We start from the raw sequence: 15,947 nt of genomic DNA, 5'->3' as shown, positions 1-15,947 counted from the left end.
AACATTTTCCCCATAATAACATTCTTCCTTTTAGAAGATGGCTATGCTGGGGAAATGGATCTTTGTTTCAAGGGTGGCCTGCTTGTCCCTCCCCCCAATAGATACTAGTCATAACTGTTGCTCCAAGAAAAATAGGCATCAGCCTTCTGTTTCTGACGCTTTGCCAGCCTTTAATAGAGGCATAATTCTTTTTTTTTTTTATTATTTTGATTCACTTCTGTAAAGTTTTCTAAGAAGACAGAAGTATGTATGAATTTTTGGCAATCAAACTTGTTTTAGACCTATGTCATGTAAAAGTTACCCAGTAGGTAAATTTCCTTTGCTGGATTGTGAACAGGCAGAACGAAAGGCAGGATTTGATATTAGATTCCAATAAAAAGACAAATTTATATGTCCCTAATTTGACCTCAAAACCAGCTGAGGCCTAGAGGTTTTTAAGTTGATGATTCTGGTTTGTGAAGACAATCACAAAAAATATTCAAAAATAAAGGAGTATAATTATAATAAACTAAAGGAAGTGATTAATAAGAAACTACAGGAATATGGTAAATTTAAGTTATCTTGGTTCGGAAAGATTGCATTGATAAAAATGAAAATTCTACCAAAAATTAATTTTTTTATTTATTTTTTTATTAATTTTTTATTAATTTTTTATTGTGAATTTCGTTGTATGTGTATATACTTACAATGACAATAAATTATTATTATTATTATTATTATTATTATTATTATTATTATTATTATTATTATTATTATTATTATTAGCGCCAGACAGGCTAACAGTGCTAAATTTTGAATTGATTGAATCAGGAAAGACTTAAACTCTTGTTTATCATTGACAGAAAGAGAAAGATTGCTGCAAAGGGGTGGGGCTGGAAAAATCTTTTGCTTCCCTGGAAAAGGGTATAAAGAGATTCTTTACAAAGGGTGTGATCATCCGTTCCTGGAGTCCAGAGCTGCTAATGCTGAGAGCTGTTGACAATTCTTTTTTTTTTACATAATTTTTTTTATTTCTAAAACTATAACAAAAACAGAATCATATAAATAAAACTTATAAACTCAAATACAATAACTGTGTTCCCCACCACCATGTACGGGACCTCTTGCCATATTCTTCTTCTTCTTCTTCTCCTCCTTCTATTGTCCTCTTCTCCAGAACTGCATAGATTCTTGATTTGGAGCTCTCCCTTTCCCCCTTATTAGCACATATTCCAAAAATTTGCCCCATATTTCATAAAAATTATTCTTTTTCAACTCTCCTTTCTTAATCTTTAAATTGCAAGTTAATTTATCATTTATTGCTATATTCCATATTTCTTTATACCATTCTTCAATTTGTAATTCAATCTTTGATTTCCATTGCCTGGCAATAATCAATCTAGCTGCTGTTATTAGATTAGTTATCAGTTCTTTAGTCATTTTGTCATATTCCACGTTCTCATATATTGATAACAGAGCAATCTCAGCCTTACATTCTATATCTTTTCCACAGATATAGCTTAATTCTTTAAAGATTTGTTTCTAAAATCTTTGTACTTTTTCACATTCCCACCACATATGAAAGTATGTACCAACTTGTTTCTCACATTTCCAACAGACATTCCGATGATTAGTATCAATTTTGTTTAATTTTTCCGGTGTTAAATACCATCTTAAACTAAGTTTAATTTTTTTTCCCTTTATTCTTACCGACATAAATCTTAAAACCCTCATTTTCCCTATCTTCCTCCATTCTTCTTCGTTTATTCTTTTTCCAATGTCTTGTTCCCACACTATTTTCAATCCCTCTTTCTCACTTTCTTCTTCCTCTAAATTAAGAAGTGAATAGATTTTACTCACTGTACCTTTTACTGAGTCAGTCATCTGAATGTCCTCATATGAGAATAGAAATTGTTCATATTTTGTATGTTCTCTACCTTTATTATATTTATTTACCCATTCCTTAGTCCATCTTTCTAGTTGTATATAATTCAACCATGAAATATTCTTGTTTTGAAATATTTGTTTCATTTGATCTATTGATTTCATTTTATACAACCAGTCTTTCAATCTAATCACTTTTTTTTCTTTAAATAATTCCGCAAACACTTTCATATTGGTAGGAAAATTTTCTATTTCTGTCACTAATCCAAGTGGAGAGTATAATGAACATAAATTCTTTTTATACTTACACCATATATTTAACAATGTCTTTAAAAAAGGATTATTAATTTCACTTATTTTATCCTTCTTGCCTTTACCAAATAGATATTTTTCTATATTTCCTTGTAATTCTGATAATTCCATTTCCCACCAAATTAGCCTTTCCGGATTATATATAATTTCACCAATGAACCTCAATTGGTTAGCTAAATAATAGTTTCTTATATTTGGTAAACCTATACCACCTTTTTTGTTGTTTTATACCAATACTTTTTATTTATTCTAGATTTCTTCCCTTCATTACAATATTTGTTAACTATTCCTTGCCAATATTTCAAATCATCCTCTGTTAATTTATTTATTTTATTTATTTATTTATTTTATTTCTATCCCGCCTATCTGATCATATTAGACCACTCTAGGCGGCTTACAGTAAAAACAACAATGTAATTTTAAAACTTTACAGCAGAAACGTAAATAAAAAAAATAATAATAAAGAACAGAATAAGAAAAAAGATCGTCAAGGGTTTTCTGTTGGGAAGGCCCGCCTATACATCAATGTTTTTAGTTGTTTCTTAAAAATCTGCATTGGTAACATTCTAAATAAAAAATTAATTTTTGGTAGAATTTTCATTTTTATCAATGCAATCTTTCCGAACCAAGATAACTTAAATTTACCATATTCCTGTAGTCTCTTATTAATCACTTCCTTTAGTTTATTATAATTATACTCCTTTATTTTTTAATATTTTTTGCTAAATCTATTCCTAAGTATTTAATTGTTTTACATATTTTAAAATCATGTTTTTCAACAAACCTTTCTTGTTCCACTCTACTATAATTAAACAACATTAATTCAGATTTTTGCCAATTTATGTTTAATCCAGTTATTTTTCCAATTTTTTCTAAGTGGGTTTTAATTTTATCTATACATTCTGATGGATTTTTCACTGTCAATAAGGAATCATCCGCAAATATATTAATCTTTGTTTTCTTCTTTTCTCCCATACCTTCAATTAAGTCGTCATTCCTAATTACATTTGCCAACATTTCAATAACCAAACAAAACAGAACTGGAGAGAGAGGGCAACCTTGTCTAGTGCCTCGGCCTAGAGCTATTTGTTCTGTCATCCCATCGTTAACTATTACTACAGAGGTATTCTCTAAATATAATTGATCTATTATCCCCCTAAACTTCTTTCCAAAACCCCAACCCTTTAACAAAATCTTTAGTGTTGGCCATTCCACGCAGTCAAATGCTTTGAATATATCTAATGATAAAATGCCTGCCTTCAATTAATTTTTTTCTATATTATATGTGATATTCAAAACCCTCCTAGTTAAGTTTTCCATTTGCCTACCTTTCAAAAAACCATTCTGATCCTCTTTGATATATTTTGTAATAAATTTATTAATTCTATTTGACGTAACTTCCGCTAGAATGGTGATGCATGGCTGAGTTTTCGTCTCTTCACCCTGATATCTAAAAAAGGAAGATAAATGCCCTTCTCCCTGCATGAACTGTGAGTTAACAGCTTTTAAACTCTTTATGAAAACTTCAGGCAAGGATAGAAGGAGTTTTTGAAGTGTAATTGAACTGTCTCTTATCTTAAAAAAGCACTTTTGTTTTCGACTGGGGAAGACGGAGGCTGTTAGGGAAACAAAAAAAAATATGGACTGTTAAACACGACTCGGCTTCTTAAGTTATAAATTTTTGCCTTGTATATACATGTGTAAAGGTAGAGATAAGAAGAAGATTAAGGGCTGGGTGCGTGGACAGCCACATAAACCATCAGATAACAGCCTTGATTGAATTGCCCGTCTAGAAAGAGTAGAAGAGGTAGAAGCATCAAGCAGCCTTTTTGAAATCAACATGGAGAAAACAGTTTCAGATCTTGTCTCCTCCATGAAAGGAATGCAAGGCCAGTTCAGACAGCTTCTCTCTAAAATGGACCTCTTAATAGAAGGACATCAACAGATGAGAGAAGATTTACAAAAACTACAGGGAGAAATGACAGACATTAAGACAAGTTTAGATAAAACAGAGGGCAGGCTACAACAATTGGAAGATTTTCACGGCAGCCTTGGACAAGATTTTCAGGGCAAAGTGAAAAAACAGCATGAATCTATTATTGAGCTAAAGAAAAAACTCATCTATTTCAAAGATAATGCGAGATGTAACAATATTAAAATAATGAACTTTGACCATAAGAAAGAAGTGAGTTTAAAACAAGAAGTGATGGATTGATCAATTCAGTGATGAACTCCCAACATGTGGCTGAGGAAGATATCAAGAGAGTTCATTTTGTTGGAAACCTCCAAAGAAACAGAAGACCCATAATAGTGAAATTTTTTAATTATGTCAAGAAAGATCAGTTTCTCAAGGTTATTAAGGAAAAGCCTGAAGTGCTAGTTTACAGATCAGATCCAGTTCAGATTTATCAAGATGTAAGCTCTGAAACCATCCAATGGAGGAAAACAATGAAACCTATTACTTCAATTTTAATCAAGAATAGCAAGAGATACAACTGGTGCCATCCTGTCTTTTTGAAAATATGGAAGGATGGAAACCTACACAAAATCCACTCCTTTGAAGAGGGAAGACATTTGTTGATGGTTTGGGGAATGTGGGAAGACCAGAGTGTACAAGAGGCAAGCAAGCAAGTAGCTCTGTAAAGACAGTTGATATGAAAGAGAAGATACCTTGAGAGAAGATATTTTTGATTGGAAGAGACTAATGGACATTATGGACATTGGAATAATCTTTTTCTCCCCTATTTTCCCCTCCTTTTTTTCCCTTTCCTTTACCCCCCTTTCCACCCCTTTCCCCTCCCCCCTTCCCCCCTTTTTTCTTCTTTTTTCCCCTCTCCCCTTCCTTTTTTGTAAGGGGGGGGTCACTTTTTTCTTTCTTTTTTCTTTTTTCTATCTTCCTTTTTTACAATAAAGGGTTTTTTGTTTTGGGTTTTTTTAAATTATATGTATGTGTGTATGTATATGCATACATATATGGATGTGTGTATGCATATATATTTTCTATATTTTTTCTCTCTAATTTCTCCATTTTTTCTTTTTCTTTGTGTGGTTTTTTGAATAGTTGAATAGTTATTTTTGGTTTTTGGGGTATGTGTATGTATGTATTGTTTTGTTTTGTTTTGTTATTGTTTTGGATTATCCGACTAGGTTGGGGCTATAAAAGAAAAATAATAAAAGAAGAAGAAGAAAAGATCTTTAAAGTTAGGAGGGAAGGCATTTGGATATATATATGTGGATAAATATATTATGTGGGGTGAAAAGGAGATGGAGGTTCAGCTGAGGTCTGGAGTGGTGGGGGTGGTGTCTCCCCCCCTCCCAGAGCCCGTGTCAAACATTAGTGGGACACGGGGAAACGGGAGGGAGAAAAAGTGTTTATATGTAGGGAAGAAGGATAGGGAATTAGAGGTAGGTGAATTTATTTTTTCTTGTTGTCTTTGTTTTTGTTTATGTTTAGGGAAATGCACAAAGGGACCGACTAAGAGGAGGAGGATGGAACAGATATGGGGAAAAACATAAGAGTTGTGAAAGGCCTAGGGTCTGTATTAAAGAGAAGGAGAATAGAACTATTATTAAAGAAAAGTAAAGTTGTTATTATTTACCTACAAGATAAACTAAAGGATGGAGTCAATGAATTGAAATTACAAAATATACATACGTATGAAAAAACATTTGGGACTTCTAAATCTAGAGGGGTAGCAATATTAATATCTAAATATTGTGAATTTGTAGTAAAAAGTAATAAAAGATAGTAATGGCAGATATTTGATAATCCAAGGTCAAATTGGGGAAGAAGAATATACATTAGTAAATGTGTATGCACCGAATATGAACCAAGGAGAATTTTACAAACATGTGATTAAAGAAATGGAAAAGGTTAGGAAAGGATATGTGATTATGGCAGGAGATTTCAATATGGTCTTAGATAAGTTGAAAGATAAATCTACACATAAAAAAGATGAGTTGAATAAAAGGGATACCCCTCTAAGTAAAATAATAAATACTACCGATTTGAAAGATATATGGAGAGAATTGAAGGGAGACGAAAGAAGGTTTACATATTACTCTGCTGTACATAAAAGTTACTCTAGAATAGATTTTATGTTTATATCACAAGACTTAATTTCAAAAGTAGTATACACGAATATTAGTGTGATAAAAATAACAGATCATGCATTGATGGTGATGGAAATGAAAATTAAGAAGGATTATAGAGAAGCTAGGAGATGGAGGATAGACTCCAATATTTTTCAGCATACAGAGGTGGTAGATAAAGTTAAGAAAGAATGGTTGGAAATATGGTCATTTAATGAAGTAGGTGGGAATAAAATAGGTGTGTTATGGGACACCATGAAAGTAGTTATGAGAGGAATTGCTATAAGAGAATCCTGTAGATTAAAAAGACTGAGAGAGGAAAATGTGAAAAGAATTGAAGAATCATTAAAGGATTTAGAAACTAAATATTTTATAGATAGAGATAATAAAAAATTATTAGAGATACAAGCTAAAAGAAAGGAATTAGAAGGTTTAGAATTAGAAAGGGTGCAGAGGGACCTGATATACGCCAAGAATATAGTAATAAAAATTCAAAACTTTTAGCCAAAATGGTTCAAACTAAAAGAGTAAAAAATATATAATTTGAGTGATTAAAGATAAAACAGGAAAAATTGTAGTTTAATGAAAGAAAAATTAAAGATTATACAAGATTTTAATCAAAATTTATACAAAGGTAATAGTGCATCGAAAGAAGATATAGAAATTTATATTAAAGAAAATGTTAAGAGTAAAATATCAGAGAATGATAAAAAAAGATTTAGATAAAGAGATAAAAGAGGAAGAGGTTATAGAGATTATTAATAAACTAAAATTTGGTAAAACTCCAGGTTTTGATGGATTAGGTTTGGACTACTACAAAACTTTTAAATCAATATTGATCCCTAAACTAAAAGTGCTCTATAATGAAATATTGGAAGGAGAGAGAATACCAGATTCATGGAAACATTCATTGATAACTCTTATCCCAAAGCGTAATAAAGACCTAACAGACCCAAGTTCATATAGACCTATTTCATTATTAAATCAAGACGCAAAGATATTTACAGCTGTTGAGGATTCTTGAGCTTTTTGTCATCCGTTCCTGGAGAGTTGCTGTTGCTGAGAACTGCTGAAAACTGCTAAGAAGACATGGCTCAGGTGAGTAGATGCTTCAAATGAATTTTATGAGAATTTAGCACATTTTTAAAAATAGGTATTAATTTTATGACCTTCTTTTCTAGATTTTCACCACTAACGCCCAGATTCATCATTGTCCAGAGACTCAGCAGACCGGTGAAAGATTGTTTATTTTAAAACCTGTTAAATAATGGAAATTGTTCTTTTAAAATAAGTGTAGAATTAGCACAGAGGACAGCGCAGAGGTTTTAAATATATATTTTATTTTACTGCTAGACACAGAAAAAGTTTTTAGGTAATACAAGGCCCATCATCCACTTGCAAAATATGGCAAATTTTGATTGTAGTTTCACATCTTGCCTGAGAAAGTTGTTTAACCACTTTTCCTGTAACAGAGAGAAAGGAGCGTTTATCCCTTTGCAGAAGAGGACCATGGCTGTAAAAATGGTCTGTGTAGAAAACAGTAAGGCTGTTTTTACTTTAGATAAGTGGGAAAAATGCTCAGTGTTACATACCCAGCCTCCATTTTGAAGAATCCACTCTGCATGTTGTCTGATTATATAGGTTGTGATGCAGTTTGTAAGAGAGTCTAGTTCAACACTTGTTAAAGGTCTGTAGTCTTTCTGAAGTATCTTTGCCAGACTGCAGCCAAAGCTGAGGATCATAATCATCCGGCCCCAGTTATTTTTTCTATCTTAAAAAAGTGTTGCATTGTTAATACAAAAGCTGAACAGGCTTCAGGCAGGCTAGAAATCTTGAGCTGTCTTAAATGAGAGTTGATTTGTAGTTCAAAATGAGTTTGAATCAAAGAGTCAATATTTTTTAAAAGAAGGCTCATTTCTGATTTAGACATTGTATTTTCAGATTGTCCACAACCAATCTCAAGATAATTATGGACAATAGAATAAGTCTGTTGCTTGAGGTTATCCATTTAGCAGTATAGGTCTAAATCCAGGTGTCAATGTGCTTTTCTTTACAATTGTGAGCTAGCCCCACCTTAAGACATGCCCTAACATGTCCTTTGTCTCTGCAGGAGGGGAGCTCCAGGAAAAATCTTCTCTGTCTCCTGATTCTTTGGGTGAGTGACAATGCCATAAGATATGAGGCTTAAGAAGTGCTTTTCAGCTGTTTAAAAAGAGCCCTACTGATATAGAAATATCTTTTTTCAGAGAATTTTTTTCAGGATGATGATGATTTTGCCCAGCCTCGCAAAACTCCATCATTGAGCATCTATAAACCTCAGGCGGACAGGGTTCAGTTTTGTGGCTTTACCTTTAAAAGAGGAAAACCTGACCAGAATAAGTTCTGTGCATTTTCATGGTAGAGCTTTTGCATGGCTGATGTTTTAACAGGAGGGGGGTCATGCCCTTGTCTTATATAAATTAATGTACAGTTTTTCTCAACTCCCTTTAAAGTGTGTGTGTGTGAGAGAGTGAGAGTGAGAGAGCTGAAATGCTCCTTTTACAATCATTGTCTTTTCTAACTCAGAATATGGCAAATGCCCCCAAAAGATTCAAGGCTGGTGAAGGATCAGGAAACAGCAATTCACTGAACCCTCAGGCGCTGAAGGGGCCCAAGGCTGCTGAAGGAACAGGCAACAAGAATCCTGCGAACCCTCAGGTGGTGAAGGGAGCCAAGGTTGGTGAAATGCCAGGATGCAGCAAACCAGCGAGTCCCCAGGCCTTGAAGGGAACCAAGTCTGCTGATGGGACAGGTGGCAAAAAACCAGCGAAACCTCAGGCGGTGAAGGGTAGGAAAAAACAAGGGCTGCCTGAAAATGATGGAAATGACAGGGCTGTAGACACTGTAAATACCCCAACAGTTGCTGGATGGTTTAAAAAAAATTGAAATGATTGTTAAAATGATCAACATAGCTAAAGAATGGGAAAAGAGGTTGGACCAGATTATGAGAGAAATGTCAAATATGGAAAACATCTGTGAATTGATTTTAAAAATGGATCATTTTTCTTGTGCAATGGCATCTCAAATTCAAACAGGTCTAGGCTATCGTGATGTAAAGCAGCCAACCAAAAGAAGTAAAATGAAAAGGGGGAGACCTGGTCATCAGTCTGGGGAAAAAAGGGGGGAAAACCTGTCACAAGGAAACTTTACTGGCACAATAGAGCTGTTAAATTGTTACAAAGGGCTAAAAAATGCTTGCATGTAGGAAAAGGGCCCCTATCTCTCTGCCTTCTAGTTCTACACAGTCTCAAGAGCACTCAGCAGGCTCAGAAGCTCTGCAGACTCCTGAGAACCCTGGGGCTGCAGGGGTTAATGACCACGGGTCTCAAGAGCACTCACCAGGCTCAGCTCTGCAGATTCCTGAACATGATGCAGGCCCTGATGCAGAAACCCCACAAGTGTATGCAGAAGTGATAAACAGGTGGGAGTGGTCACATGACCGGTACAGAACACGCCATATTGCGCAGGAATTCTGATTTGTTAATTTAGAACATACACAATCATACGCACAAGCAATTGGTGACTTGCATGAAGCTGTTCCGCAAGTTCTTGATGGTGTTAATGAAAGTCTGGAGCCTGGGGATTGTGTGCAGCTGAGATTTGAGGGTGGGAATATTCAGAATCCTCTGTTTTCAGTGAAAAAAGTTAAAAGAATGCTAGATGCTGAAGAATTCTTCTCTAATCTGAGCATTCTGTTACAGAGCAACATGGAACTATGTCTTGAGGGTACTTTGCAATTGGTTGTAAATATTGTGAAATCTCCCCGGGGGCGGCGGCCATCAAGAGCCTTGCGCTCTATCCCCTATAGTGAAATTATAAATAAGAAAAGCAGGTATCTAGTTGATTTCAATGATATAAACAGTAAACTATGCTTTGGGGCAAGTCTGGCAGCTGTGATGGCTAAAAAGGTCCCAACAGATGCTGAGTTGACAAATGCAGCTCTGCAGTTGTATCAAGCTGTCCACTGACCTGTAGACAAAGAGGTCTCTCTGGCTGACGTTCCTCTTTTTGAGGATCACTTACAGGTCAATATCCAGATTGCCCACTATGGCGACAAAGGTTGGGGTTTATTTAAACCACAAGGCCAGAGGTATCCACAAACATACACATTGCTTCTCCATGATAATCATTTTTATGGGGTCTTCAACATGAAAGCCCTTTTTGGTGCTAGAAATTACTGCCTATATTGCAACAAACTGTACACCCATATTCATGACTGTATATTTTTCTGCAAACTCTGCCTAAGAAAAGATTGTGCTTCTAATGTAAATATCATGGAGACGTGTAACTGCTGCAAAATGAATTGCAGGTGTTTAAAAGAGTGTTTAAAATTGCACACCAAGTTGGCTGCAGAGAAGAAGGTACCCTGTAGTTTTAGAAAGTTTTGTGATGAGTGCAGACGTTTTCAAAATGCAGAGCATTTCACAAAGGCTTGTGCCAGCAGGGTCTGTAACATCTGTTGGACTCTTATGAAAGAAGAGGGAAAGCACCTCTGTTTCATGTGCCCGATTAAAGAGTCAGCGATCTCAACCCGTTATATATTTTATGATATAGAAGCAAGACAAGACACGGAATTACACATCCTAAATTATTGCTATGCTAGAGCTTTTTGGGGTGAGACTGTAGACTGCTTTAAAAAAGAGTCCTCTGTGAAAAATAGTGTGCCTGACTGGCTAAAGGAGATCCTTGACCAGAATTCTAAGGAGGTGGAGGAGGAGAGTGAAGATTATGATGATGACGATACAGATAGTGATAGTGATGTGGAGAAGGGCTCTGGGGACACCAAGAAAAAGACTGAGAAACAAAAGGCTTGGCCTTATGGGAAAGCCTGGGAGTTTAAGGGTGAGTCTTGCATAGAGGAGTTCATTCGGACTTTCACAAAAGGGAGGCTTTTTGAGGGCACAACGTTTATAGCCCATAATTCAAAAGGTTATGACAGTTATTTCATTCTCAATCAGCTAGTCAAATAAAAACTGGAGGTAGACCTTATTGCTCAAGGTGGAAAACGTATATCAATAACAGTGAAAACTCTTGATATAAAATTCCTGGACTCTCTAAGCCATTTCCCCATGGCCCTAGCAAAGCTACCCAAATGTCTAGGGCTCAAGCTGGAGTCTAAGTGTTATTTCCCTCATTACTTCAACACCCCTGAAAAGGAACAGTACGAGGGACCCCTGCCACCCCCAGAAGCTTATGGGGTGCAACACATGATGCCTTCTGAGCAGAAGGCTTTCTTAGAATGGTATGAGGAGAATAAGACAAAAACCTTTAACCTGCAGCGAGAATTGGCGGCCTACTGCCAACAGGATGTTAACATCCTGGCACAGGCTTGCACAAAGTATCACCACGAAATTACGACCCTGACAAAGAAGAAGAAGAAAGGGAGCAAGGGTGAATCTGAGTGTTTTGCCATAGACCCTCTTCAGTATCCCACCCTAGCTGGTGTATGTCTTGCCATGTACCAATTCAAATTTCTGAAGAAAAATAAAATAGCTATACCACAGGCAGACAACTATCATAATCAGTGTAAAAGATACTCATCTGCATCGATCCAGTGGTTGTCTTATACTGCATATAAAGAAAAAACCAGGGTTCAGCATGCCTTGAATGGTGGGGAATTTTGTATCGACTCTCTTTATGTGGACGGTTATATGGTTGCTAATGGTCGGGATATATGTTTAGAGTTCCTGGGATGTTTTTTCCATGGCTGTGTCCTCTGTTACCATTCTGAGGATTGGAATCCTCTGTTAGGAAAAATCTATGGGGCTCTTTTCAATGCTACGCAGAAAAGGGCAACAGTTTTGAAAAGCAAGGGTTTTGAGTTCAGATCAGTTTGGGAGCTTGAATGGCAAGAAATGGTAAGAAACGACAGCAATGTCAAACAATACCTTGCTACAGCTGATTTTCCAGAACCCTTAGAACCTAGGGATGCTCTCTTTGGGGGCCGTACAAACGCAATCCGGCTGTACTACAAGCCTAAACCTGGAGAGCAGATTCATTACTACGATTTTACCAGCCTTTACTCCTATGTCAACAAAACTAAAGAGTATCCTCTGGGACACCCCAAAATCAGAGAATTTTAAACCTGTGTCTGCATACTTTGGCTTCGTAAATCTCTCCGCCAAGAGGGCTCTTTTTTCCAGTGCTACCCACCAGGCTTGGCGAGAAACTTCTGTTTGCGCTGTGTGCCGCCTGTGCAGAAGGCCACCAGCAAACCTCATGTCAGCATACTGACAAGGAGAGAGCCTTGATTGGCACCTGGTGTACTATCGAACTGAATGCGGCCATAGAAAAGGGGTACAAGGTTGTGAAAATCTTTGAGGTGTGGCATTTTGAAGACAGATCAGAAGACCTATTTACAAAATACATAGAGCTACACCTTCGCCACAAACAGGAAGCCTCAGGTTTCCCCAACTGGTGTGTCAACGAAGAAGATAAAAAGAAATATATCACTGATTATGACCAGAAAGAGGGGGTGGCCCTACATAAAGATAAAATTGCTGTAAATCCCGCAAAAAGACAGATTGCCAAACTGTTTTTAAACTCTCTGTGGGGAAAATTTGGTCAGAAAACGAACCTGACGAACACTCAGGTGGTCAGAGATCCGGATGAATATTTCAACCTCCTATTTTCAGAGTCTTACATGGTGTCAATGTTTTAATTTTTGGCGGATGATGCCGTCTGTGTGTCATGGAAACATGCGGCAGACAAAATAACCACCAAGGGTAGGAAAAATGAATTTATAGCCTGTTTTACCACTGTTTATGCACGTCTGAAGCTTTACACATCTATTGCAGGGAATTCAGCCGCTAGAGAACAATTAGAAGCGATGAAATCAGCACCACCGTCTTCTTCCTCCCTACCTGCAATGGTGGTTGTTGCCCGGCCCAAGAAACAATTCAAGAGACCAGAATGGCTGTATGTGAAGGAGCTTCCAACAACCCCTGTGAGACCTGTAGTCAAGAAGCCGGAATGGCTCACTTTCTAAAATACATAAATATACACCAAGACAGATAAAACATTTAACTTTTGTCTTTTATTTTATTTATGCACAGCTTACATTTTATGTTTTACACTGGGGTCCACAGGCTTGAACATGGTGAAACGGATGGCAGGATTGGGGTGCTCTTTGAATTTTTCTGTTCTTGACAAACTCTACAACCATGCAATCATTTTTGGCAGCATCTTCCGAGTACAATTTTAAAATCTGGTCAAACGACAGGCCTTTTGTTCTGTTCTGTAAAAAGAATACACAGTGATAGCCGCAGGTCATTGCTGAAGGGTGTTGTAGCTGTCTCTGCTGGAATATTATTTCTTTGCCCTGGCACCACAAAAAGCTGTAATTGTTTCAGGGATCCATGGATTGTCTGGGTCTACGCCGTACGAGTCAAAAAACTATCCAGGGCCCTTAGTTGGTAAATAGATGGTCAACCAGTGTTCCCCAGGCATCGTGTGGGGATGGGTGTTCACCACTATTCCGGTAGGTCTTTTGGTAATAAGGTTCCTTGGTAACAGGTCACAGGGGTAGACATCTAGAAAGGCCTTATCTCGTTGTAATACACTTAATAGCTGCATCGTATTCATCTTCACATGTAATCAAAAAGAACGTTGATTGATTTCAATCACGTTGTCAAATACCCCATATAAGATCATGTTAATAGTGATACGCAGGTGCTGAGCAAAACGGATCTCTGCTCTAAGGTTTCCAGTCTTGATCAGAGAATAATGATCTGAGCAGCCATGATCTGGTGTCAGGTCAAAGGTATACATGGTGTATCCGTGGCCAAATTAGTTACGGTTAATGAAAATGTCTTGGCCCTTCATAGTTTTCCCTGAGGCTTGTACAACTGCATGTACTCTCTCACCCATAGGCCGTTTGCATAATCAGGCTGGAGGGGCTTTGATGGAACTTGAATCCCATCAATGTACAAGGCTATAAAATTAACATTCAAATGTTGGAAATTGAAAGGATTTTTGTCATAGGCCCCACTGAAAGTCTCATTGTCAACAAAAGCTATGATGAGCTGCTTAGGCAACTGTCCCAGAAAAAGGTTTTCTTGATTGCACACAAGGCTTCCTGCCGGTATACTGAATACTTTCATTCCCACACGTTCAACTCAAGCCCATCCTCTTCATCATCATGCCAAGCCGTCTCCTTAATTGAGCTGCAATACTGTATTGCGAATCAGAGAAAAATATAGCTGACATTTTGACAAAACCCCTGAATATAAAAAAACACATGGAAATAACTGAAAAATTGGGTATATGTTCTGCTCAGACCTAAATTAGGAGGGGTGTCAAGGTAAATCTAAAGGTCTGATCAGAATAAAGTATATTCATGAGCAGCCATGATGAACAGATGTGTAAAAACTGAGTCTTGATGACTCAGCAGTGCTGACTCATGCATGATGCAACACATAATGTGATTGGACACAAGCAGAGCTGTATATGTGTATATATATATGTGAAGCTGAACAGTTAATGTATCATCCTGCTTGGTGATGAATACTACTTGTTATGCTACCAGACTGAACTGCTGTAAATATCTTGTAAATACACATTGGTGGAGGAGAAGCTGCTGGTGTGTGCGTGAGTTATTCTGGAGTACCTGGACTGTTTAATACTCTGCTAAACCTGCTGTTCTTCCGCGTTTATGCGCTAACATATTCATTCCAGATCCTATAAGTCACCTTCATTAATTTTTATTCCTTTCAAATGTGAGTAGCAAAATGAATATTAATGTAATCAGATATAGTTATTAATGATGCACCCTTGGGGTATTATGAATTTGTGCTTTTTTTAACTGGCTGGCTGGCTGGCTAGGCACCTCAATTAGTTGTCTTTCATTTGTCAAGAGATTTTATTTTCTTTAGAGTCACAGGCACACCTTCTATATCATCACTCTATATAGGACATTATTCATGGCCACCCTGCAGCCCTACATTTTGACCAGGAGTTGTTTTCATAGTTTTTTCATTACTAGTCTATATCACGGCACACATGTTCCTGCGTTCTCATATTCTATTCTGTTATAGAAGTGATCAGAGATGTTGGCAGGGCTTTTGGTCCAAATCCCAAGTCTAAATCTGAATCTTTGGGACCAAGTCCTGAGTCCCGAGCCACAAGTCTGAGTCCCTATTAAAAGCAAGCTTCCCCCCCCCCCGAAAAAAAGGGAAGGAGGGATGGGTTCCAAGTTCCAAGTTGAGTCCGAGTAATTGGAAAAAAAATCCCGAGTTGGGTCACCAGAACAACTTAAGCAAGTCCCACAACTCAACAGCAAGTCCCACAACTCGAGTCTCCATCCCTGGAAGTGACCCCAACAATTTGGACACTCCCATTGTCATCTTGCTCCTCTGATACTGCTGGATGCTTTAATTGTACATTAGTTGGGGGGGAGAAGATGCTATAAAAATTGAATGAATTTGTAAGCATTAACTGAATCAGTCAGTGAATGATGCTCAAATGTATTCATGTATTCATTTCTGTGGCTCACATTTGAAAAGAAGAATTAAAGGAGGGGCGGAGTCAGGAGCGGCATCGCAATGGGGAATCTGGGGCTCAGTCTTCTATCCTTCCGAGGTTGGGAAAAGGAGTACCCAGCTTGCTGGGGGGCAATGTGTAGCCTGCATAATTAACTTATA

At 37.0% G+C, this 15,947-nt stretch overlaps 2 protein-coding genes across 2 annotated transcripts in view; one reads left to right on the top strand and one right to left on the bottom strand.

The window, feature by feature from the left end:
- The window catches only part of TRPC4 (transient receptor potential cation channel subfamily C member 4), a 309,107-nt gene that overhangs the window by 254,647 nt on the left and 38,513 nt on the right, over window positions 1–15,947 (bottom strand). The gene's annotated exons all lie outside the window — the stretch shown is intronic.
- Window positions 2,727–15,465, top strand: LOC140705727 (uncharacterized). Its single transcript, XM_078386694.1, has 2 exons — window positions 2,727–8,422; window positions 8,833–15,465. The coding sequence occupies exon 2, from the start codon at window positions 11,376–11,378 to the stop codon at window positions 12,387–12,389; it is 1,014 nt and encodes a 337-aa protein (XP_078242820.1). The 5' UTR covers window positions 2,727–8,422; window positions 8,833–11,375; the 3' UTR covers window positions 12,390–15,465.

The sequence above is a fragment of the Pogona vitticeps genome, chromosome 2 (assembly GCF_051106095.1).
Source record: "Pogona vitticeps strain Pit_001003342236 chromosome 2, PviZW2.1, whole genome shotgun sequence".
Classification (NCBI taxonomy): Eukaryota; Metazoa; Chordata; class Lepidosauria; order Squamata; family Agamidae; genus Pogona; species Pogona vitticeps.
Note: the sequence above shows the minus strand (reverse complement) of the source record. Positions and strands in the feature narration are given on the sequence as shown.